At 42.1% G+C, this 25,532-nt stretch overlaps 1 protein-coding gene across 3 annotated transcripts in view; it reads right to left on the bottom strand.

Moving 5' to 3' along the window:
• snx7 (sorting nexin 7) overlaps nt 1–14,534 on the bottom strand; it is a 35,362-nt gene extending 20,828 nt beyond the window's left edge. The window contains exons 1-8 of one of the 3 annotated variants that reach the window (XM_036935203.2): nt 14,286–14,523; nt 5,296–5,484; nt 5,031–5,141; nt 4,764–4,928; nt 2,641–2,839; nt 1,890–2,089; nt 1,497–1,583; nt 43–144 (exon numbers count right to left, since the gene is read on the bottom strand). In XM_036935203.2, coding sequence (XP_036791098.1) covers nt 43–144; nt 1,497–1,583; nt 1,890–2,089; nt 2,641–2,839; nt 4,764–4,928; nt 5,031–5,141; nt 5,296–5,484; nt 14,286–14,402 — 1,170 coding nt within the window. In that variant the 5' untranslated portion in view covers nt 14,403–14,523. Of the gene's footprint in view, nt 1–42; nt 145–1,496; nt 1,584–1,889; nt 2,090–2,640; nt 2,840–4,763; nt 4,929–5,030; nt 5,142–5,295; nt 5,485–5,825; nt 5,921–14,285 lie in introns of those variants that run through there. The other 2 variants (XM_036935205.2, XM_036935204.2) reach the window with 2 other exon arrangements.
• Nucleotides 14,535–25,532: the final 10,998 nt, after the last annotated feature.

The raw sequence follows: 25,532 nt of genomic DNA, 5'->3' as shown, positions 1-25,532 counted from the left end.
GTAGTACAGTTGCATGTTGGCATGCCCTACAGTCCGCTGTACCTCTTCAATCTCCCCATCAAGTCTCTCCTGCCTCTGATGTCTGGCTTCTTCAGGGTTTTTACCCAGCAGGCTCCCCCACACAAAACCTAGATCACTAGACTCCTCCAGTCCCATCACAGGAAGGTCAGGATGTCAGAGGTCAGAGGGCAAAAGCCACAACAACAGGAACAGGAATGAACGCTCATGTCCGCATGGAGAAGTTGCCCTTAGATGCTGATCTTGGATCAGTTTTGTCATTTTCTCAGCTAAAATGTTAAGGTTAGGATTGGGGAAGCTGATCCCAGACCAGCTAGTAAGCAGTGGCATAAGAACAGTAAAGTACAAGGTGATGACCGCACAAATAGACCCCGTCTCATTTTGACAGAGAACTTAAGACTATCTTTTACACAATGACAGAAAATGTTCAAGTTGTCAACATATGTTGTATATGCCTAGTTGTTTATGACATACTATGGGTGGCATACTACGTCAGACTCATGAATGTAGCCTAATCTTATTTTTGCATATAGCCTTTTCCGGTTGAAACTACATGATAGAGCTCTTACTCAGTTATTGTGTTTATTAGGTGAAACACTGGGACCTGCAACAAAAGCATACAGTAAGTTTGACATTCTGACTCATTCACAAAGTACTGTAAACCTTATCCTCACATTGTTCTAGAACTCTAGATCCCATTGTTTCACACACACTATTACAGTGCTTTGTTGGAAATCCATAGGTGACTTTCTTAGCCAGCTCTCTAATTAAAATCTCAGGGTAAAAAGGTCACTGCTAAGCTAGGAGGGAACCAGGGACACCCACAGGATTGGAACAGCAATAATCCTTAACAGTTCTGTCCACTCTACCCCTTTCTCTTCTTTATTCTCCAGCCATCTCAGATCTTACCACCAGTCAGTGGCATTTCGATGTAAGACATCGATAGATGTGGGCGTTTTCATTACGCAACGATTATCAAGGCCTTATTAGACAATATTTACCACCCAGTTTCCTGAAGTGTGCCAGGAGCTCAAGAGGGACATCCTGAACTATCCGGAGATATTTAGATAATCCTCAGAGGAGGCCTTTTCCAATATCGCCAAAGCGCCTCCTCTGGCTTAAGACAGCTTGATTTAAAATGAGAGGTGACGAGGAGGCAGTTCATGCAGCACAGCTTTATTGCTCCTAATCTCTGGGAAATTGCACTGAAGCATCAGGTAGGCCGACTGATGGCTTATAGAAGGTACATATAAGATATTATAGAATAAAAACATACCTTTCCTAAACTAACACTCGAATCCCCCCCCCCAGCACTGATTTTGCTAATAGCTACTGTGAGGAAAAAAAACAGACTTACTATGACTGAGATGTGGTTGTCCCACTTAGTGTATACATCTTAAGATGAACTAACAAAGTTGCTCTGGATAAGAGCGTCTGCTAAACTACTTACATTTATAAAAAGCCAATTTTGCACTTACTGCATCGCGGTCAACTTTCTTGGTGGCCAGAGCTTCATTCTTGGCCTCAAATTCCGCCTGAATGTTATCCCTCCGTCTCAATACTGCCTAGAAAAAAGGAACATAGAATGATCTAGGGGTGATCATTGCTTAGTCCTGAAAATCCAACAAAAAGATGCATTAGGCTTGATATTATGTACACAGTAGGTATGTTTGTGTACGTAGACTATGTAAATATGTGTGGGTGTTGGGGGCAAGTTAAGTCAAAGCCTTTCATGTTTCATCAACATTACAGGTTTAGCAAGTACTGCACAGTGCTGGGCTGTCATTTGGTCTACTAACGACACCTAAACGCCACTTAACAGCCGGTTAAACGACTTCCATTACTGTCTTACGCCAGAGGAGTTGACTTACCTTGAGTGTCTCAGCACACAGGACATACTCGTGTAAAACAGGCACCAGGGTGTCTGAGAGATGGCCGACCTGTTCCTCTGTCTCTTTACAGCACCTCTCTATGCAGCCGGCTACACCTTTCAACTGCTCTGCCAGCTCCTCCTCCGAGCCAGACCACAGGGTGTAGGTGGGCCCGTACTCCTTTAGCTCCTCCAGGTACTCTGAGACACAAACAGGGATATGTACTGTCAACTACCCTACCCACAATGCACTACCCTTCAGCTCCTCCAGGTCCTTTGAGACCATAGAGATAGAGGACTCTGTTTTAGCATAGGTAGTGGCATTGAGGACTTTCACCATTTTGAAGTAGTCAACTGGGTGGAACTTCCTATGGGTTTGATCGGGGTCATCAGTATGAGCAAATATTTCATAACTGGAGGTGGCTGTAAATAGCCAAGCTTGACTTTATACCTGTTCATACACACTCCAGGTGGCAGTATGCACCATTTCAGTTTTTTCTCACAGAAGTAGAAGAAAATGTACAACTTCAAAATAGAGATTGCCTCAATATCACTGCACGTGCAGTCACAGACACCATAATGGGACGGATACAAAGAACAAGAACCCTCTATCATTCTCTATTTTTGAAACGGAGCGATTTACAAGTCTGATTGAAAACACTACATTCATGTAACTCTGTGTGCGTACCCATAATAGTATTAACTAGTTAGTTGGTATGTTTAGAGAGTAATATTTAACTCTGTGGTCTTACCTTTCTGTTCTTTGACGATCCTCTGGGTGACTTTGTCCAGAGAGCCGATCTTGTTGCTGAAATCCTCCACGTACTCCTGGATGGCGGTGAACTCCTCTGGCCGGTTCTTCACCCCTCTGACTGAGTTAGCCACCGCTCGCACCGTTTCCCCCATCCTGCTCAGGAACCCCGGGCCTTGCTTCTTATAGGTTGTCAGCTCCTACAGGGACAGACGGGATGGAGAGACGCGCACGCATACACACACCAACACAAACTGGGGTCAAATTAAATGCTTTAGAACAAACCATGTTCAATGACAAAGCCCCATCCTGTAGTATGGCAGATTGCAGCTAATTATATTCTCTGAGCTTACTTTTACTTTACATTGGAAGGAGTGAGATTGACATAATATTGACAGAGATAGATTATGTCAGAGACAGATACTGTATCCTATCCTTTCCATTGTAACAATAACATGTGCTCTAGACTAGAACATTCCACTGTCACCAAGTTACAGAAATGGCTTTCATGTCACATTGACCTTGAATTAAATGTTGTTCCACAAACTCAAAGAGCACACCAAGCGCCTGATCAGATGAGAAAAATCCCCTTCAACCTAAAACACAATCCAGTGGTGGTCTCCCTGTTCTCATTGAGGCCAAGGCCTAACGTTATGTCCTGACACAAGAGTATAAGATGCGTTGGCTAAACTTGATCGTCTTAAGAACAGCGCCCAGACTTCTAACTGATTACTTTCCCCGTGTCAGGGATACACACAATCACAGCATCAGATCAGGTGTGCTTAGAAAGCTACTTTCTTGTATACTGGAGCCTTAAGAGTGGAATGAGTTGCCTCTGCCCATAAAAAAAAAAAAAAACATCCTCTCTGGGCATCTTTGAAAATAAAGTTGTTAAAAAACTGTTTGATGTCTTCTGTGCCCATATGAATGACCCCTATGATGTTACTGCAATGAGATAGATATTTGTTTTATTATCTCGTGGTCAATGTGTTCAACCGTGTTGGATCTTGCCTAGCAGTCTTGTTACAAGACCACAATGGGAGTCCCAGACTTTATTATGTGTTCTCCACCATGATGTAACAATGGGAATAAGTCCCAGACTTTATTATGTGTTATCCACCATGATGTAACAATGGGAATAAGTCCCAGACTTTATTATGTGTTATCCACCATGATTTAACAATGGGAATAAGTCCCAGACTTTATTATGTGTTCTCCACCATGATTTAACAATGGGAATAAGTCCCAGACTTTATTATGTGTTATCCACCATGATTTAACAATGGGAATAAGTCCCAGACTTTATTATGCGTTCTCCACCATGATTTAACAATGGGAATAAGTCCCAGACTTTATTATGTGTTCTCCACCATGATTTAACAATGGGAATAAGTCCCAGACTTTATTATGTGTTATCCACCATGATTTAACAATGGGAATAAGTCCCAGACTTTATTATGTGTTCTCCACCATGATTTAACAATGGGAATAAGTCCCAGACTTTATTATGTGTTCTCCACCATGATTTAACAATGGGAATAAGTCCCAGACTTTATTATGTGTTATCCACCATGATTTAACAATGGGAATAAGTCCCAGACTTTATTATGTGTTCTCCACCATGATTTAACAATGGGAATAAGTCCCAGACTTTATTATGTGTTCTCCACCATGATTTAACAATGGGAATAAGTCCCAGACTTTATTATGTGTTCTCCACCATGATTTAACAATGGGAATAAGTCCCAGACTTTATTGTCTGTTATCCTTCATGATTTTACTCATGTGCGCATGTCTTTTTCAAGTTGTGTGCTTGTTGTTTTTTTAAATGGTACAACAAAATGGATCAACTAAACCGTAAACTGATAACATGCTAAAGACACAAGGGAGGCACAAGGGAGGCATTCATTCACAGAGTTAAAGTCTAGGCATTAAACTACTAGGCTAATCAGGTTTAGTGGTAGGACAGCGGGACTATACCATGTGCAATTAGACTAGCTTGACGTAGCAGGCGTGTGTGTGTAGTCTGACTGCGTAACATCAGTCTTTTGTGTGCTCTCAAAGCTTTTATGGATTATGTGTTTGGTGCGCGTTTATGTATGCATTCGGTATATGCTTGCTTACCCAGGCCTGAGCACTAAGGAAGACTTTGAAGTCTTCGCTGCAGGACAGAATGGGGTGATCAGCAACGCGATTAAGGAACTTGTGGAGAGCTTTCCTCCGTGTCTCGATGAAATCACCATTGAACCTCTCCACCATCCCCTTCACCACAAACTTCTCTGGCAGAGGCTGAGGACAGGAAGGAGGATTAAAACGGAGCTCAGAAATATGTAGTGGATCGATAGTATGGAGCCAAATTCTCAATTCCTTTACAGGTCAGACACCACATACATGAACAATGAGAGTTGAGTGGGTATCCTCCAGTTTCCCTTTGAGCCAGAGGAAGTCTTGGTAGCGCCTGCGGACTTCGTACTCAGAGTTGTCAAACTCACTCCGTGTGGTCTGAGGCAGGCAGAGAGAGAAACACAGTAAAGACCAGATTACCTCAATTCTATTGGCAAATACACAGTCTAGTATATACTGTACAATCGATGCAATTCCATTTCTAGAGGACATACAGTACATTACACACACCCCCCCCCCCCCTCCTCCTCACCTTGGTCAGAACTCTGTAGGTGATGAAGGTCTCAATGGCAGTCACATGACTCTCTGGGTTGTCCACTGTAATGAAGATGTCTTTAGAGTCACTCTCCTCATCCTCCTCAAACTTACACTGGTTGACCATGGAGCCTGGGGATGTCGGCATTGAGGCGTTGAACATATTCCCGTCTGCAAGAGTCGAATCCTAGAAAAACAAATCATGAAAGGCAGAACTGATTTAAATCATCTGGAAGAGAAACCCAGAACCAAAATGCACGTGCGCTGGCCAGTTACTTTGTCACAACAGTAAATACCATACAGTACATCGTGTAAGAGTGTTACACAACACCATCTTGTGATGCGACGACCACATGTAGCTTCTCAGCTAAACAGCCCTTTCCTTTGCACTTTAACATTAATTTGCACCAAACATTTAGTGTCCAATCAAATAATGACCCAACATGTGGTTTCCATTTCAAATATCAAAGACACACCTTTATTGAACTGCTGCAAATATTAATTCTAACAATTATTTCTAAGTTTTACCGTTTCAGTTTTTGCAGCTCTTCTCTGGTGCCTTGTCTGCAGCACAGAGGCCAGGTGCACTTGTTAGAGAGCATGCAGCTAATTGGCACGTCCTATTATCCTGAAATGGAGGGGTGTGTTCGGTGATACCACCTCCGTCCAGCATAGGGGAAATGGAGTTCCCCAGTTTAAAACATTATGCTAGAATTTTCTATTCAAAATTAATACATTTAAAACACATCATAATAATAAATAATAATAAGTATGCTTAAAATCATGTTTATGCTAAAACATTTAAGAACAGATCCGTGATCATTTATTTGCATCTTTGTAGCCGACCTGCCTCAGATATTTGGAACTGGCCATCTCTTTATATTCTGTGCTCTAACGTTATGGCTCGAGTTAACCCTGTGAGTTGCGCCTATTCTGCCACGCAGACCTCCCTTACACATGTATCTATGTTTCAGATAAAGTGGCGCCGGAAGAAATGGCAGCAGTTTTACGGGCGCCCAACCAATTGTGCTATTATGTGTTTTTTTTGTGTGTGTTCTTTGTAACTTATTTTGCACATAATGTTTCTGCAACCGTATCTTACGCAAAAAAAGAGCTTCTGGGTATCAGAACAGAGATCACTCACCTTGGATTAGACAAAGATTTCTTTCTTCAACAAGCAAGATGCACAGGACATTCTCCAAACACCCGACAGGGCCAACATCCCCGTTATTTGCAAGAGGAAGAAACAGGTACAGAGGACATGCCTCGTGAGGACCCGCAGAAGGCGAGTGGGAAAGCTGCTGTTACGTCAATATTACTCGCCAGCATGCAATCATTGGACAATAAATTAGACGAGGTACGATCACAAATATCCTACCAACGGGGACATCAACTGTAATGTCCTATGTTTCACGGAATCATGGCTGAATGACGACATGGATATTCAGCTAGCGGGATATACGCTGCACCAGCAAGATAGAACAGCACACTCCGGTAAGACGAGGGGGGCGGTCTGTGCATATTTGTAAACAACAGCTGGTGCACGAAATCTAAGGAAGTCTCTAGATTCTGCTCGCCTGTAGTAGAGTATATTGTGATAAATTGCAGGCCACACTACTTGCCTAGAGAGTTTTCAGCTATACTTTTCGTGGCTGTTTATTTACCACCACAGACAGATGCTGGCACTAAGACCGCACTCAGTCAGCTGTATAAGGAAATAAGCAAACCACTCACCCAGAGGCAGCGCTCCTAGTGGCCGGGGACTTTAATGCAGGGAAACTTAAATCTGTTCTACCAAATTTCTATCAACATGTTAAATGTGCAACTAGAGGGAAAAGACTTCTAGATCACCTATACTCCACACACAGAGATGCGTACAGAGCTCTAACCTCGCCCTCCATTTGGTTAATCCGACCACAACTCTATCCTCCTGATTCCTGCTTACAAGCAACAATTAAAGCAGGAAGCACCAGTGACTCGGTCTATAAAAAAAGTGGTCAGTTGAAGCAGATGCTAAACTATAGGACTGTTTTGCTATCACAGACTGGAACATGTTCCGGGATTTTTCCAATGGAATTGAGGAGTACACCACGTTTAAAAAATAAATAAATAAATAAATAAATAAATAAATATATATATATATATATATATATATTTACCTTTTTAACTAGGCAAGTCAGTTAAGAACAAATTATTATTTTCAATGACGGCCTAGGAACAGTGGGTTAACTGCCTGTTCAGGGGCAGAACGACAGATTTGTACCTCGTTACCAGTCCAACGCTCTAACCACTAGGCTACCCTGCCGCCCCAGTGACATCAGTCACTGGCTTTATCAATAAGAGCATCAAGGACATCATCCCCACAGTGACTGTGCGTACATACCCCAGCCAGAAGCCATGGATTACAGGCAAAGGTTAGAGCTGAAGGTTAGAGCTGCCGCATTCAAGGTGCGGGACTCTAACCCGGAAGTTAACAAGAAATCCTGCTATACCCTGTGACGAACCATCAAACAGGCAAAGCATCAATACAGGGCTAAGATTGAATCATACTACAACGGCTCATCTTGTGGCAGGGCTTGCAAACTATTACAGACTCCAAGGGGGCGCACAGCCGTGAGCTGCCCAGTGACACGAGCCTACCAGACGAGCTAAATCACTTCTATGCTCGCGTCGAGGAAAGCACCACTGAGGCATGCATGACAGCATCAGCTGTTCAGACGACTGTGTGATCACGCTCTCCATAGCCGACGTAAGTAAGACCTTTTAACAGGTCAACATACACAAGGCTGCGGGGCCAGACGGATTACCAGGACGTGTGCTCCGGGCATGTGCTGACCAACTGGCAGGTGTCTTCACTGACATTTTCAACATGTCCCTGATTGAGTCTGTAATGGCAACTGTAATACCAACAAGGCAACCTGCCTAAATGACTACAGACCCGTAGCACTCACGTCAGTAGCCATGAAGTGCTTTGAAAGGCTGGTAATGGCTCACATCAACACCATAATCCCAGAAACCCTAGAACCATTCCAATTTGCATAACGCCCAAACAGATCCACAGATGATGCAATCTCTATTGCACTCCACACTGCCCTTTCCCACCTGGACAAAAGGAACACTTATGTGAGAATGCTGTTCATTGACTACAGCTCAGCGTTCAACACCATAGTACCCTCAAAGCTCATCACTAAGCTAAAGATCCTGGGACTAAAACACCTCTCTCTGCAACTGGATCCTGGACTCCCTGACAGGCCGCCCCCAGGTGGTGAGCAACACATCCGCTGCGTTGATCCTCAACACTGGAGCCTGGTGCGTGCTCAGTCCCCTCCTGTACTCCCTGTTCACCCACGAATGCATGACCAGGCACGACTCCAACACCATCATTTAGTTTGCAGACGACAACAGTGGTAGGCCTAATCACCGACAACGAAGAGACAGCCTATAGGGAGGAGGTCAGAGATCTGGCCGGGTGGTGCCAGAATAACAAACTATCCCTCAACGTAACCAAGACTAAGGAGATGATTGTGGACTACAGGAAAAGGAGGACCGAGCACGCCCCCATTCTCGTCGACGGGGCTGTAGTGGAGCAGGTTGAGAGCGTCAAGTTCCTTGGTGTCCACATCACCAAACTAGAATGGTCCAAAGAGGGAACGACAAAGCCTATTCCCTCTCATGAAACTAAAAAGATTTGGCATGGGTCCTGAGATCCTCAAAAGGTTCTACAGATGCAACATTGAGAGCATCCTGACTGTTTGCATCACTGCCTGGTACGAAAATTGCTCGGCCTCCGACCGCAAGGCACTACAGAGGGTAGTGCGCACGGGCCCAGTACATCACTGGGGCTAAGCTGCCTGCCATCCAGGACCTCTACACCAGGCAGTGTCAGAGGAAGGCCGTAAAATGTGTCAAAGACTCCAGCCAGCCCAGTCATAGACTGTTCTCTCTGCTACCGCACGGCAAGCAGTACCGGAGTGCCAAGTCTAGGACAAAGGCTTCTCAACAGTTTTTACCCCCAAGCCATAAGACTCCTAAACAGGTAATCAAATGGCTACCCGGACTATTTGCATTGTGTGTGTGTCCCCCTCCCAACCCCTCTTTTATGCAGCTGCTACTCTGTTTATCATATATGCATAGTCACTAACTATACAAACATGTACATATGTACAGACTACCTCCATTGGCCCGACCAACCAGTGCTCCCACACATTGGCTAACCGGGCTATCTGCATTGTGTCCCACCACCCACCAACCCCTCTTTTATGCTACTGCTACTCTCTGTTCATCATATATGCATAGTCACTTTAACCATATCTACATGTACATACTACCTCAATCAGCCTGACTAACCGGTGTCTGTATATAGCCTCACTACTGTATATAGCCTCACTACTGTATATAGCCTCGACACTGTATATAGCCTCGACACTGTATATAGCCTCGACACTGTATATAGCCTCGACACTGTATATAGCCTCGACACTGTATATAGCCTCGACACTGTATATAGCCTCACTACTGTATATAGCCTCGACACTGTATATAGCCTCACTACTGTATATAGCCTCACTACTGTATATAGCCTCGACACTGTATATAGCCTCGACACTGTATATAGCCTCGACACTGTATATAGCCTCGACACTGTATATAGCCTCACTACTGTATATAGCCTCGACACTGTATATAGCCTCGATACTGTATATAGCCATGCTACTGTATATAGCCTCGACACTGTATATAGCCTCGACACTGTATATAGCCTCGACACTGTATATAGCCATGCTACTGTATATAGCCTCGCTACTGTATATAGCCTCGCTACTGTATATAGCCTCGATACTGTATATAGCCTCGATACTGTATATAGCCTCGACACTGTATATAGCCTTGACACTGTATATAGCCATGACACTGTATATAGCCATGCTACTGTATATAGCCTCGACACTGTATATAGCCTCGACACTGTATATAGCCTCGATACTGTATATAGCCTCGACACTGTATATAGCCTCGACACTGTATATAGCCTCGATACTGTATATAGCCATGCTACTGTATATAGCCTCGCTACTGTTATTTTTCACTATTTTTACTTATTGTTCACCTAATACCTTTTTTGCACTATTGGTTAGAGCCTGTAAGTAAGCATTTCACTGTAAGGTCTACCTACACCTGTTGTATTCGGCGCACGTGACAAATAAACTTTGATTTGAGGTGTTCGAACAGTTTTAGTTTAATTCATTTATAGACCTTTAAATACCCTTTTTATGCACTGTTTTTTTTTTCCCTTACTCAGTAGAAAATAAAACCCATATCACCCTACTCAGTTCTCTCATCGCCTGCTTGGTCAACCATTCTCAAAGTATTTTATAAAAGCCCTTTTCACGTCAACAGTTGTCACAAAGTACTTATTCAGATACCCAGCCTAAAACACCAAAGAGTAAGCAATGCAGATGTAGAAGCACAGTGGCTGGGAAAAACTTCCTAGAAAGGCAGGAACCTAACGAGAAACCTAGACAGGAACTAGTCTCTGAGGGGTGGCCAGTCCTCTTCTGGCATTGGCGGGTAGAGATTAGAGTACATGGCCATTTAGGCCAGATCGTTCCTCAAGATGTTCAAACGTTCACAGATGACCAGCAGAGTCAAATAATAGTCATGGTGTTTATACAGGGTGCAACAGGTCAGCACCTCAGGAGTAAACGTTAGTTGGCTTTTCATAGCCGACAATTCACAGGTCGAGACAGCAGGTCAGAGAGCGGAAGAGAGAGAGGGAGGGTCACAATAGCAGGTCCAGGACAAAGTAGCACATAATTTGTGAGAATTTGTGCATTCATCACATTTCATGGGTCAGGTAAGTTTAATGCATTTATCATCTGATGTCCTCAGATCCTATAAAATGGCTAACAGTCCTACCTACCTGTAGACTATCCTACCGAGTTTGTTTGTGATGTCTGATAAGGAACTTTCAACTGTCAGTTTTATTTAATGGTCCCTGAACTTTGTCAAGAAATATGGCACCATTTGCAAATGATTTGACGTTCCACAATCCGAGGTCAACAACCAGTGGTAATGTCACTGTCATATTCAAATCATGGCCAGGCCATGTACAACATGCAAACGTTTCAGCGGACTTGAACTGATGTGCCATTGTTCACAGGCAGCAGCACGACACGCTTTTGTCATTGTCCTTTCATGAAGCTTCCTGTAATAACACTGAACTGAGAGGCTAATGTAGTCAGCAGAATGCATAGCCTGCTGCCTAGGCTACTCCCCTGGCTGCGATGCGCACTGCAAAACAATGGGGACAGCACAAGCTGAAATAACAACGATGTAATTCTTAACTGATTTCTCTGTGATGTTGCAAGAAGAATAAGCTACAAATAAACATTAGATTTAGATCAAATATGCACTTGATTTGATTCCCTGTCGCCTCATGGAATTTCTTAGTTGGTACCATGAGTGGCTTTCTTGCTGTCTGATTCTTCTGCTAGTCTGACAGATGAACTTCAAAAACCCTGTTAACTTAGTTGTGTGATCTTGGCGGCCACAACTTTCATCCAGCAATGATCATGCAACAATCAGATTTGGCAACAAAATGTGACAAGAGTATCAAAAATATTGCTACATTAGGCAACAGGGGCATCATGCACCCCAACAATCTGAGGGGGCACAAAAGTGAGGATAGCTAGGGGGGTGAGCCACAGGGGGTCTAGGATAGAGGTCGACCGATCAATCGGAATGGCCAATTAATTAGGGCCGATTTCAAGTTTTCATAACAATCTGTAATCAGCATTTTTGGACACTGATTATGTCCGATTACATTGCGCTCCACGAGGAGACTGCGTGGCAGGCTGACTACCTGCTTTGCGAGTGCAGCAAGGAGCCACAGTAAGGTGCTAGCTAGCATTAAACTTATCTTATAAAAAAACAATCAATCTTAACATAATCACTAGTTAACTGCACATGGTTGATGATATTACTAGTTTATCTAGCTTGTCCTGCGTTAAATATAATCAATGCGGTGCCTGTTAATTTGTCATTGAATCACAGCCTACGTCGCCAAACGGGTGATTTAACAAACACATTCGCGAAAAAAAGCACTGTCGTTGCACCAATGTGTACCTAACCATAAACATCAACGCCTTTCATAAAATCAATACACAAGTATACATTTTTACACCTGCATATTTAGTTAATATTGCCTGCTAACATGAATTTATTTTTTTGTTTGTTTGAATTTTACCCCTTTTTCTCCCCAATTTCGTGGTATCCAATCATTTAGTAGCTACTATCTTGTCTCATCGCTACAACTCCCGTACGGGCTCGGGAGAGACGAAGGTTGAAAGTCATGCGTCCTCCGATACACAACCCAATCAAGCCGCACTGCTTCTTAACACAGCGCCATCCAACCCGGAAGCCAGCCACAACAATGTGTTGGAGGAAACACTGTGCACCTGGCAAGCTTGGTTAGCGCGCACTGTGCCCGCCCCACCACAGGAGTCGCTGGTGCGCGATGAGACAAGGATTTTCCTACCGGCCAAACCCTCCCTAACCCGGACGACGCTAGGCCAATTGTGCGTCGCCCTTATAAACCCAGGGTCGTTACACTACTCATATGTATAAACAAATATTTGGCCGATTAATCGGTATCAGCTTTTTTTGGTCCTCCAACAATCGGTATCAAAAAATCATATCGGTCGACCTCTGACCTCATCTGTAAATTGGAGAATTTGGCTTTTTTCAAACACCCTTTTCCTGCAATATAGAGTCATAATTATTATGCTTAATTCGATTAAAAATAAAATAAACTTTTCTGCATATCTCTTGAGCTCTCTGTATCCTCCTGACTGGTGGTTCTTTTTTTAAGAAACAAAATATGCTTCTCTGCATTTTGGCTAAAATCTGGGTAATCTTAGTAGTGCTCAGCAATTATTTTATTTTTTTTACCTTTATTTAACTAGGCAAGTTAACGAAAGTTAATGAAATTCCAAATAATTTAACTTTGGTCAATTAGTTGTTTGAAAATAAATAAAATAACCAACATTTCAGTTAATGGTTCAGCACTAACATTTAGTAATTGGCATGCCATCTAAGAAAGAAAAGCTAGCTACTTTAACTTCAATGATTGCCTGAAATGGTAGCTAGTTACAACTTTGGGAGATTGTGAACCTAACTGGGCTAGCTAACTTTATAAACTTTATAAAATTGCTAAGTGGCCAGTAGTATCAGAGAAACAACCAAATAAAAACATGCAGACTACTCTATGGGGGCACGTTCCCCCTATGTGCATGACGCCTCTGTGGATGGCAACAAGATAAAGTATGCAGTGTTCACAACAACTGGGAGCTTGGAACTCGGAAATCTCTGACTTCCGACTTCATTGCGTTGAAAACAACTGGGAACTGGGAAAAAAAGTTCCGCTTGGGATTTTTTTTTAACGGTGATCCAACTCGGGAACTCGGGCCTCTTTCCACAGCTCCGACTTTCGGAGTTAAAGATCACACGTCATGATTTGACCTCTTATTATTCCGAGTTCTTAGTTTTTTGAACGCGGCATTAGTCCTAATGATATTTGCATGACATCGTCTGATCGAGTGACCTTTGAAACTGACAAAAACATAACATCAGCAGATAATTCAAAAGGGTAATACACGGACTGTTTCGAACCAATGTCTGATATAAAATATACTTTTAAGATGCAGTCGGGGTACATTGATGTAGACTACGTAAAATACAGTGATTTAAACTGGTAAGATTTACATTTTAGACTATCCAAGAGGAAAGCACCATAACAATGCACTTTCCTGCCTGAACTTCATTGGATTTACAAAAGCAATGCAAACTTCCCTGAACGATTAACTCACCACTGAGTGTCAAATGCAGGCTATCCACGTAGCACAAAAATATCGCATTCAACCCCCTGCGCCAACTCCGTTTCTAAACTTCCCTGCACATTCCACATTAGTAGGCTAGTGTTATTTTTACCTTGCTGAAAACTTCTAAATCGTCGTCCTCGTCTAGATCTAACATCTGTCCGGAGATGTCGGCAGGTATTGTATTTGTTTGGGTGGGGGACACAACAGCGTCGATAGTTCTACTCATAGCTGCCCAGATTTACACCGACAATGTAGGCTACGGGGACATCATCAGCAGTCGCTGCTGCTGAAACTCAGTATAATTTCAGAATTTGAGTGAATTCAATTTACTGCGCAGAAACGGAAGTACCACTGGAAAAGGAGAGGGTTGGCCACGGATGTGTTGAATTGGATAGGTCAGGATATGGATATCTGACATGTCAGATTATATCTGTAAAAGTGTGTGACATCAATGTTATATGCGAAAGGACATAGCTACGTGTCACTGTTATGAATAGAAGAAGCAACAAAATGTAGCCTTTGATATCCATGGTAGGAGAGTAGGACTACATGTGATGACTGTGACCCGTGTGAAGGATGAAGGACTAGCCTTCATTTGAATAGCCATGGATGTACTTCTATAGTCTTTTATGGCAGATTTTTTCGTGGGCAGAGACTAGTTACCACAGCCACAAAGTAATGAACCCCGCCTATTTCTATAATATATTTTCTTAAAATGTGACTTAAACCCTAACCTTATACCTTATACCTAACCCTAACTTAAAATTATAACCATAAAACTCATTTTTGTTTTCATACATTTTTACGATATATTTGACTTTGTGGCTGTGGTAGCTAGTGGAAACCGTGGGCCGAATACTTAAACATGAAAAGCAGTTGAACAATCACGCGACATTTGAGTCCTGCGTTACCCGAGATGAGGCTGGAATAGATATTACAATATTGCTACTATAGAAAGTACATTGCAATTATTACACAGGCAGCAATTTATTTTAACGTCTTAGGCTACTGGATGCGTTGGTGTTTATTGTTTCTTTAAGGTAAGTTATTTATCTTTAAATCAGAGATTTGTTTTTAAATAAAAGCATACAGTAGTAGCCTAATACAGATTGTTATTGATGATTTGTTGACCTGGACCTCACACATCCTCTATAACTCCAAGCAGGGATATTTTTTACCAAAAGATGTCACTGTTGCACAAAGGATATTCTTTATTTTTCTCTGGGGTAGGCTATGTGTCAAAACTGAAAGCAACACAGAGAGAGAGGGGCATTAGCTATCTGATTCCAAGGTGTCAGGACGTTATTATAATTACGAAATTGGATCTGGCTCCTGAAATGTTGTCTGTTTCACAGGGATAAAACAGTTTAAGGAATGTGTCAGTGATCGTTTTCAATGGCCACAAGGTGTAGGCTATGTTCCTATCCCCAAATACTTGGGTCGATCAATACAAATTAATGGATAATTTGAAAGTTAATAATTCATAGTAGGTTTATGCAGCAAAAGATATCACAGCTTCTCCACCTTTTGCTTAACAACACACTATTTATTTTATTTTATTTATTTTACCTTTATTTTACTAGGCAGGTTAATTAAGAACAAATTCTTATTTACAACGACTGCCTGGACTATAGCCATGACTGTAATCACTACATACATCAGCCTCTTTAGCTTTAAAACATAATGTTTGCATGCTGAACGCATGATGACACCAACACACTACTATTGGTCTAGTGAGAAAAAAAGGCATGTTCAAATGCTCTCTCTTATCTGTACATTTTGAAATGTACATGATAATGATGCTGGGTGACACTCAAATATTGTGTCAATTTCATTCCCGACGGGCATAAATTCCCACATGCAGGCAGAGAGAGAGGCAGGAAGCCCTTGAAATGGTTCCATTATCATCCTGCATACCCTTTCCACCAAGCAGGAAAAGGAAGGCCATATCCACAGCAACTATTCAGATTAGAAGGTATTATAATGATTCTACAAAGGTCAGGGTTTCGTTGGGTGGAATCTAGAGCACATACAGGCAGCACATTCATATTATCTGACTGGCGGCTGCCATTTTATATTTCATATCATTTGTCTGTTTATCGCTGATTGATTTCCAGATGCATGTGAAGAATGTGTATTTTTGAGGCGTGATGACAAAAAGTGTAGGAGCTTTTGAAATAGGCTGCGTTATAGTATGTTACTATTTTTCCAGAGTAAAGTTTCCCGAAATGGATGAATATAATGCTGTGTTGATTCAATATCTTTGCAAAATATGGTGACATTTTAGTAAAATATAACATTGAATGCTTGGGCTCTTATCTAATGCAGATACAGAATAAAAAGCACCTTAATAAAATTACACGGTGAAAGTGCACCATTTTCATCCATCAACATTTAACAGAGTGCTTAAGACTAGAGATGCCATCATGCCAGTAGCATTCCATGGCACTGTGACTGTACAGTACGAGACGGTCAAACAAATACATTCTGGCTGCACCACAAATGTCCTCTGGTCTGGCGAAACAAAAATAGAACTGTTTAGCCATAATGACCATCGTTATGTTTGAGGAAAAAGGGGGAGGCTTGCAAGCTGAAGAACACCATCCCAACCGTGAAGCAAGGGGGTGGCAGCATCATGTTGTGGGGGTGCTTTGCTACAGGAGAGATTGGTGCACTTCACAAAATAGATGGCATCATGAGGGAGGAAAATTATGTGGATATATTGAAGCAACATCTCAAGACATCAGTCAGGAAGTTAAAGCTTGGTCGCAAATGCGTTTTCTAAATGGACGATGACCCCAAGCATACTTCCAAATTTGTGGAAAAATGGCTTAAGGACAACAAAGTCAATGTATTGGAGTGGCCATCACAAAGCCCTGACCTCAATCCTATAGAAAATTTGTGGGCAGAACTGAAAAAGTGTGTGCGAGCAAGGAGGCCTACAAACCTGACTCAGTTACACTAGCTCTGTCATGAGGAATGGGCCAAAATTCACCCAACTGATTGTGGGAAGCTTGTGGAAGGCTACCCGGAACGTTTGACCCAAGTTAAACAATTTAAAGGCAATGCTACCAAATACTAATTGAGTGTATGTAAACTTCTGACCCACTGGGTATGTGATGAAAGAAATACAAGCTGAAATAAATCACTCTCTACTATTATTCTGACATTTCACATTCTTAAAATAAAGTTGTGATCCTAACTGACCTAAAACAGGGAATTTTTAAATGTTTTTAAATGGAATATTTAAATGTCAGGAATTGTGAAAAACTGAGTTTTAATGTATTTGGCTACGGTGTATGTCAACTTCCGACTTCAACTGTATATATATATATATATATATAGACACTAGACTCTAATGTATTTGTCCTCTTGCTCAGTTGTGCACCGGGGCCTCCCACTCCTCTTTCTATTCTGGTTAGAGATAGTTTGCTGATAATTGGCCTCTGTAGATATTCCATTAAAAAATATGTTGTTTCCAGCTACAATAGTCACCATAATTTGCAAATAAATTAATTAAAAATCCTAAAATGTGATTTTCTGGATTTTTTTCCTAATTTTGTCTGTCATAGTTGAAGTGTACCTATGATGAAAATGACAGGCCTCTCTCATCTTTTTAAGTGGGAGAACTTGCACAATTGGTGGCTGACTAAATACGTTTTTGCCCCACTGTATATAAACAGTACCAGTCAAAAGTTTGGACACTCAAGGGTTTATCTTTATTTTTACTATATAATAATGTAGAATAATAGTGAAGACATCAAAACGATGAAATAACACACGCAGAATTTTGTAGTAACCAAACCAGTGTTAAACAAATTAAAATATATTTTAAATTTGAGATTCTTCAAAGTAGCCACCCTTTTCCTTGATGACAGTTTTGCACAGTCTTTGCATTCTCTCAACCAGCTTCATGAGGTAGTCAACTGGAATGCATTTCAATTAACAGGTGTGCCTTGTTAAATGTTAATTTGTGGAATTTCGTTCCTTCTTAATGCGTTTGAGCCAATCAGTTGTGTTGTGACAAGGTAGAGGTGGTCTACAGAAGATAGCCCTATAAGTCCATATTATGGCAAGAACAACTCAAATAAGTAAAAAGAAAATACATTTCATAATTCATTTAAGACATGAAGCTCAGCCAATCTGGAAAATGTCAACAACTTTTAAAGTTTCTTCAAGTGCAGTCACAAAAACCATCAAGCACTATGATGAAACTGGCTCTCATGAGGACTGCCAAAGGAAGGGAAGACCCAGAGTTACCTCTGATGCAAAGGATAAGTTCATTAGAGTTACCAGCCTCAGAATTTGCAGCCCAAATAAATGCTTCACAGAGTTCAAGTAACAGACACATCTCAACATCAATTGTTCAGAGACTGCGTAAATAGGCCTTTATGGTCGAATTGCTGCAAAGAAACCACTGCTAAAAGACACCAATAATAAGAAGAGACTTGCTTAGGCCAAGATACACAAGCAATGCACATTAGACCAGTGGAAATCTGTCCTTTGGTCTTTTTTTATGTGACCTTTATTTAACCAGGTAGGTTAGTTGAGAACAAATTCTCATTTGCAACTGCCACCTGGCTGTCACGATCATTGGAATAAATGGACCAAGGCGCAGTGTGTGTAGAGTTTCACATGTTTTAATAAATTAAACTCAATACAGCCACAAATGAAACGTAATGGAGTGCTCACAGGCACTACACAAAAACAAGATCCCACAAACAACAGGTGGGAAAAGGCTGCCTAAATATGATCCCCAATCAAAGACAACGATAGACAGCTGCCTCTGATTGGGAACCATACCAGGCCAACATAGAAAACGAAAAACTAGAATGCCCACCCTAATCACACCCTGACCTAACCAAATAGAGAAATTAAAGGATCTCTAAGGTCAGGGAGTGACACTGGAAAAGATAAAGCAAAGCAGTTCGAAACAGACAACGCAGAGTTACACATGGAATAAACAAACATACAATCAATAATACAGTAGAAAAATCTATATACAGCATGTACAAGTGAGGTAGGATAAGAGAGGTAAGGCAATAAATAGGCCGTGGTGGCGAAGTAATTACAATATAGCAATTAAACACTGGAATGGTAGAATGTGCAGAAGATGAATATGCAAGTAGAGATACTGGAATGCAAAGGAGCAAGATAAATAAATAAATACAGTATGGGGATGAGGTAGATTGGATTGGCTATTTACAGATGAGCTATGTACAGGTGCAGTGATCTGTGAGCTGCTCTGACAGCTGGTGCTTAAAGCTAGTGAGGGAGGTAAGAGTCTCCAGCTTTAGTGATTTTTGCAGTTTGTTCCAGTCATTGGCAGCAGATAACAGGAAGAATTGGCTTTGGGGATGACCAGTGAGATATACCTGCTGGAGTGCGTGCAAAGGGTGGGTGCTGCTATGGTGACCAGTGAGCTGAGATAAGGCGGGGCTTTACCTAGCAGAGACTTGTAGATGACCTGGAGCCAGTGGGTTTGGCGACGAGTATGAAGCGAGGGCCAGCCAACGAGAGCGTACAAGTCGCAGTGGTGGGTAGTGTATGGGGCTTTGGTGACAAAACGGATGGCACTGTGATAGACTGCATCCAATTTGTTGAGTAGAGTGTTGAAGGCTATTTTGTTAATGACATCGCCGAAGTCAAGGATCGGTAGGATAGTCCGTTTTACGAGGGTATGTTTGGCAGCATGAGTGAAGGATGATTTGTTGCAGAATAGGAAGCCGATTCTAGATTTAATTTTGGATTGGAGATGTTTAATGTGAGTCTGGAAGGAGAGTTTACAGTCTAACCAGACACCTAGGTATTTGTAGTTGTCCACATATTCTAAGTCAGAACCGTCCAGAGTAGTGATGCAGGATGGGTGGGCAAGTGCGGGCAGCGATCGATTGAAGAGCATGCATTTAGTTTTATTTGCATTTAAGAGCAGTTGGAGGCCACGTAAAGAGAGTTGTATGGCATTGAAGCTCATCTGGAGGTTAGTTAACACAGTGTCCAAAGAAGGGCCAGAAGTATACAGAATGGTGTCGTCTGCATAGAGGTGTATCAAAGAATCACCTGCAGCAAGAGCGAAATCATTGATGTATACAGAGAAGAGAGTCGGCCCGAGAATTGAACCCTGTGTCACCCCCATAGAGACTGCCAGAGGTCCGGACAACAGGCCCTCCGATTTGACACACTGAACTCTATCAGAGAAGTAGTTGGTGAACCAGACGAGGCAATCATTTGAGAAACCAAGGCTGTTGAGTATGCAAATAAGAATGTTGTGATTGACAGAGTCGAAAGCCTTAGCCAGGTCGAAGAATATGGCTGCACAGTAATGTCTCTTATCGATGGCGGTTCTGATATCGTTTAGGACCTTGAGCGTGGCTGAGGTGCACCCATGACCAGCTCTGAAACTAGATTGCAAAGCGGAGAAGGTACGGTAGGATTCGAAATGATCGGTAATCTGTTTGTTAACTTGGCCGTCGAAGACCTTAGAAGGGCAGGGTAGGATAGATATAGGTCTGTAGCAGTTTGGGTCTAGAGTGTCTCCCCTTTTGAAGAGGGGGATGGCCGCGGCAGCTTTCCAATCTTTGGGGATCTCAGACAATACTAAAGAGAGGTTGAACAGGCTAGTAATAGGGGTTGCAACCATTTCGGCAGATAATTTTAGAAAGAGAGGGTCCAGATTGTCTAGCCCGGCTGATTTGGTCCAGATTTTGCAGCTCTTTCAGAACCTCAGCTATCTTGATTTGGGTGAAGGAGAAGTGGGGGAGGTTTGGGCGAGTTGCTGTGGGGAGCGCAGGGCTGTTGACCGGGGTAGGGGTAGCCAGGTGGAAAGCATGGCCAGCCGTAGAAAAATGTTTATTGAAATTATCAATTATGGTGGATTTATCGGTGGTAACAATGTTTCCTATCCTCAGTGCAGTGGGCAGCTGGGAGGAGGTGCTCTTATTCTCCATGGACTTTACAGTGTCCCAGAACTTTTTTGAGTTTGTGCTACAGGATGCAAATTTCTGATTGAAAAAGCTAGCCTGGTCTGATGAGTCCAAATTTGAGATTTTTGCTTCCAACTGCCATGTCTTTGCTAGACACAGTATTGATGAACAGATGATCTCCGCATATGTGGTTCCCACTGTGAAACATGGAGGAGGAGGTGTGTGTGATGGTGTGGGGGTGCTTCAATGGTGACACTTGGTGATTTATTTAGAATTCAAGGCACACTTAACCAGCCTGGCTACCATAACATTCTGTGACGATACACATTCCATCTGGTTTGCGCTTAGTGGGACTATCATTTGTTTTTCAACAGGACAATGACCCAAAATACACCTCCAGGGTGTGTAAGGGCTATTTGACCAAGGATACTTATTTTTTAAAATATTTATTCATACTTTTACTTAACACTTGTTTTTCTTAACTTCTTTAGGCATTGTTGGTTAAAACTTATTAGTGCTGCAATCCTGTTAACGGGATCGATATGACCACAGCTCAGTGAAAGTGCAGGGTGCCAAAATCAAAACAACAGAAATCTCATAATTAAAATTCCTCAAACATACATGTATCTTATACCGTTTTAAAGGTAATCTTGTTGTTAATCCCACCACAGTGTCCGATTTCAAATAGGCTTTACAGTGAAAGCACCACACATGATTATGTTAGTTCACCACCAGGCCACAGAAAAACAGCAATTTTTCCAGCCAAAGATAGGAGTCACAAAAAGCACAAATAGAGATAGAATTAATCACTAACCACAAAAATCACAAAAACTTTATCTGCCATGTTGGAGTCAACAGAAATCAGAAATAACATTATAAATATTCCCTTACCTTTGATGATCTTCATCAGAATGCACTCCCATGAATCCTAGTTCCACAATAAATGTTTGATTTGTTCGATAATATCCATTATTTATGTCCAAGTAGCTAATTTGGTTAGGGCATTTAGTACACAAATCCAAACGCTCGTGCTGGTCCAGCCGAACGTCGGACGAAAAGTTCAAAAAGTTATATTACAGGTCGTAGAAACATTTCAAACTAAGTATAGAATCAATCTTTAGGAGAATTCAATGGAGAATTCCATTGTCTGTAGAAAAGCCATGGAATGCAGGTCGCTCTCATGTGAAATGCGCGTGACCAGGACCTGGCTCTCTGCCAGACCACTGACTCAAAGAGCTCTCATCCGGCCCCACATCACAGTAGAAGCCTCATTCAAATTTCTAAAGACGGTTGACATATAGTGGAAGCCCTCGGAAGTGCAACATAACCAATATCCCACTGTGTATTCGATAGGGCTGAGTTCAAAAACTACAAACCTCAGATTTCCCACTTCCTGTTTGGATTTTCTCTCAGGTTTTTGCCTGCCATATGAGTTCTGTTATACTCACAGACATCATTCAAACAGTTTTAGAAACTTCAGAGTGTTTTCTATCCAAATGTACTAATAATATGCATATATTAGCAACTGGGACTGAGGAGCATCCCGTTTACTCTGGGCACCTTATTCATTCAAGCTACTCAATACTGCCCCTGCAGCCATAAGAAGTTGGGTTTGTAAGTAAGCATTTCACTGTAAGGTCTCCTACACCTGTTGTATTTGGCACTTGTGACAAATACAATTTGATTTGATTTGATGGAGTGCTGCATCAGATGACCTGGCCTCCACAATCACCCGAACTCAACCCAATTGAGATGAGTTGGGCCACAGAGTGAAGGAAATACAACCAGCAAGTGTTCAGTATACAGTGGGGCAAAAAAGTATTTAGTCAGCCACCAATTGTGCAAGTTCTCCCACTTAAAAAGATGAGAGAGGCCTGTAATTTTCATCATAGGTACACTTCAACTATGACAGATAAAATGAGAAAAAAAATCCAGAAAATCGCATTGTAGGATTTTTTATGAATTTATTTGCAAATTATGGTGGAAAATAAGTATTTGGTCAATAACAAAAGTTTATTTCAATACTTTGTTATATACCCTTTGTTGGTAATGACAGAGGTCAAACGTTTTCTGTAAGTCTTCACAAGGTTTTCACACACTGTTGCTGGTATTTTGGCCCATTCCTCCATGCAGATCTCCTCTAGAGCAGTGATGTTTTGGCTCTGTTGCTGGGCAACACGGACTTTCAACTCCCTCCAAAGATTTTCTATGGGGTTGAGATCTGGAGACTGGCTAGGCCACTCCAGGACCTTGAAATGCTTCTTACGAAGCCACTCCTTCGTTGCCCGGGCGGTGTGTTTGGGATCATTGTCATGCTGAAAGACCCAGCCATGTTTCATTTTCAATGCCCTTGCTGATGGAAGGAGGTTTTCACTCAAAATCTCACGATACTTGGCCCCATTCATTCTTTCCTTTACACGGATCAGTCGTCCTGGTCCCTTTGCAGAAAAACAGCCCCAAAGCATGATGTTTCCACCCCCATGCTTCACAGTAGGTATGGTGTTCTTTGGATGCAACTCAGCATTCTTTGTCCTCCAAACACGACGAGTTGAGTTTTTACCAATAAGTTCTATTCTGGGATTTTTGCTCACCGTTCTTGTGATCATTTTGACCCCACGGGGTGAGATCTTGCGTGGAGCCCCAGATCGAGGGAGATTATCAGTGGTCTTGTCTGTCTTCCATTTCCTAATAATTGCTCCCACAGTTGATTTCTTCAAACCAAGCTGCTTACCTATTGCAGATTCAGGCTTCCCAGCCTGGTGCAGGTCTACAATTTTGTTTCTGGTGTCCTTTGGCAGTTCTTTGGTCTTGGCCATAGTGGAGTTTGGAGTGTGACTGTTTGAGGTTGTGGACAGGTGTCTTTTATACTGATAACAAGTTAAAATTGGTGGCTGACTAAATACTTTTTTGCCCCACTGTATGTGGGAACTCCTTCAAGACTGTTGGAAAAGCCTTCCTCATGATGCTGGTTGAGAAAATGCCAAGAGTGTGCAAAGCTGTCATCAAGACAAAGGGTGGCAACTTTGAAGACTCAAGTATCTAAAATACATGTATATTTGTTTAACAATTTTTTGTTTACTTCATGATTCCATATTTTTTATTTCATAGTTTGAATGTCTCCACAATTATTATACAATGTAGAAAATAGTAGAAATAAAGAAAAAACATGGAATGAGTAGCTGTTTCTCAACTTTTGTCTGGTACTGTATATACAGCGCACTCAGAAAGTAATCAGACCCCTTCACTTTTTCCACATTATGTACGTTACAGCCTTATTCTAAAATTTATTAAACTGTTGTTTTTTTTGCCTCATCAACCTACACACAATACCCCATAGCAACCAAGCAAAAACAGGTTTTTAGAAATGTTTGCAAAAAAACTAAGAAATATCATATTTACATCAGCAGTCAGACTCTTTACTCAGTACTTTGTTGAAGCACTTTTGGCAGCGATTACAACATTGAGTATTCTTGGTTGTGACTCTACAAGCTTGGCACACATGTATTTGGGAGTTTCTCCCATTCTGCTCTGTCAGGTTGGATGGGGAGCTTCGCTTCACAGTTTTTTTCAGGTCTCTCCAGAGATGTTCGATCGGGTTCAAGTCCGGGCTCTGGCTGGGCCACTCAAGGACATTCAGAGACTTGTCCCAAAGACACTCCTAAATTGTCATGGCTGTGTGCTTAGGGTCATTGTCCTGTTGGGAGATAAACCTTTTCCCCAGTCTGAGGTCCTGGGCTCTCTGGAGCAGATTTTCATCAAGGATCTCTCTGTTCTTTGCTCCGTTCATCTTTCCCTTAATCCTGACTAGTCTCCCAGTCCCGCTGAAAAACATCCCCACAGCATGATGCTGCCACCACGCTTATCCATTGGGATGGTGTTGGCCAGGTAATGAGCGATGCCTGGTTTCCTCCAAACGTAACGCTTGACATTCAGGCCAAAGAGTTAAATAATAGTTTCATCAGACCAGAGAATCTTCTTTGACATGGGCTGAGAGTCCTTTAGGGACCTTTTGGCAAACTCCAAGCAGGCTGTCAAGTGCAGGCTGTCATTGACTGAGGAGTGTCTTCCGTCTGGCCACTTTATCATAAAGTCCTGATTGGTTGAGTGCTGCAGAGATGGTTGTCCTTCTGAAAGGTTCTCCCATCTCCACAGAGGAACTCTGGATCTCTGTCAGAGTGAACATTGGGTTATTGGTCACCTGCCTGACCAAGGCCCTTCTCCCTGATTCCTCAGTTTGGCTGGGCAGCCAGCTCTAGGAAGAGACTTGGTGGTTCCAAACTTCTTCCATTTAAGAATGATGGAGGCCACTGTTTTCTTCTGGATCTTCAATGTTACAAAAATGTGCCTCGACACAATCCTGTCTCGGAGCTCTACAAACAATTCCTTCAACCTCATGCCTTGGTTTTTGCTCTGACATTCACTGTCAACTTTGG

Source organism: Oncorhynchus mykiss, chromosome 11 (genome assembly GCF_057628025.1).
Source record: "Oncorhynchus mykiss isolate SJ-2025 chromosome 11, ASM5762802v1, whole genome shotgun sequence".
NCBI lineage: Eukaryota > Metazoa > Chordata > Actinopteri > Salmoniformes > Salmonidae > Oncorhynchus > Oncorhynchus mykiss.
This window is presented reverse-complemented; position numbering and strand designations above follow the sequence as displayed.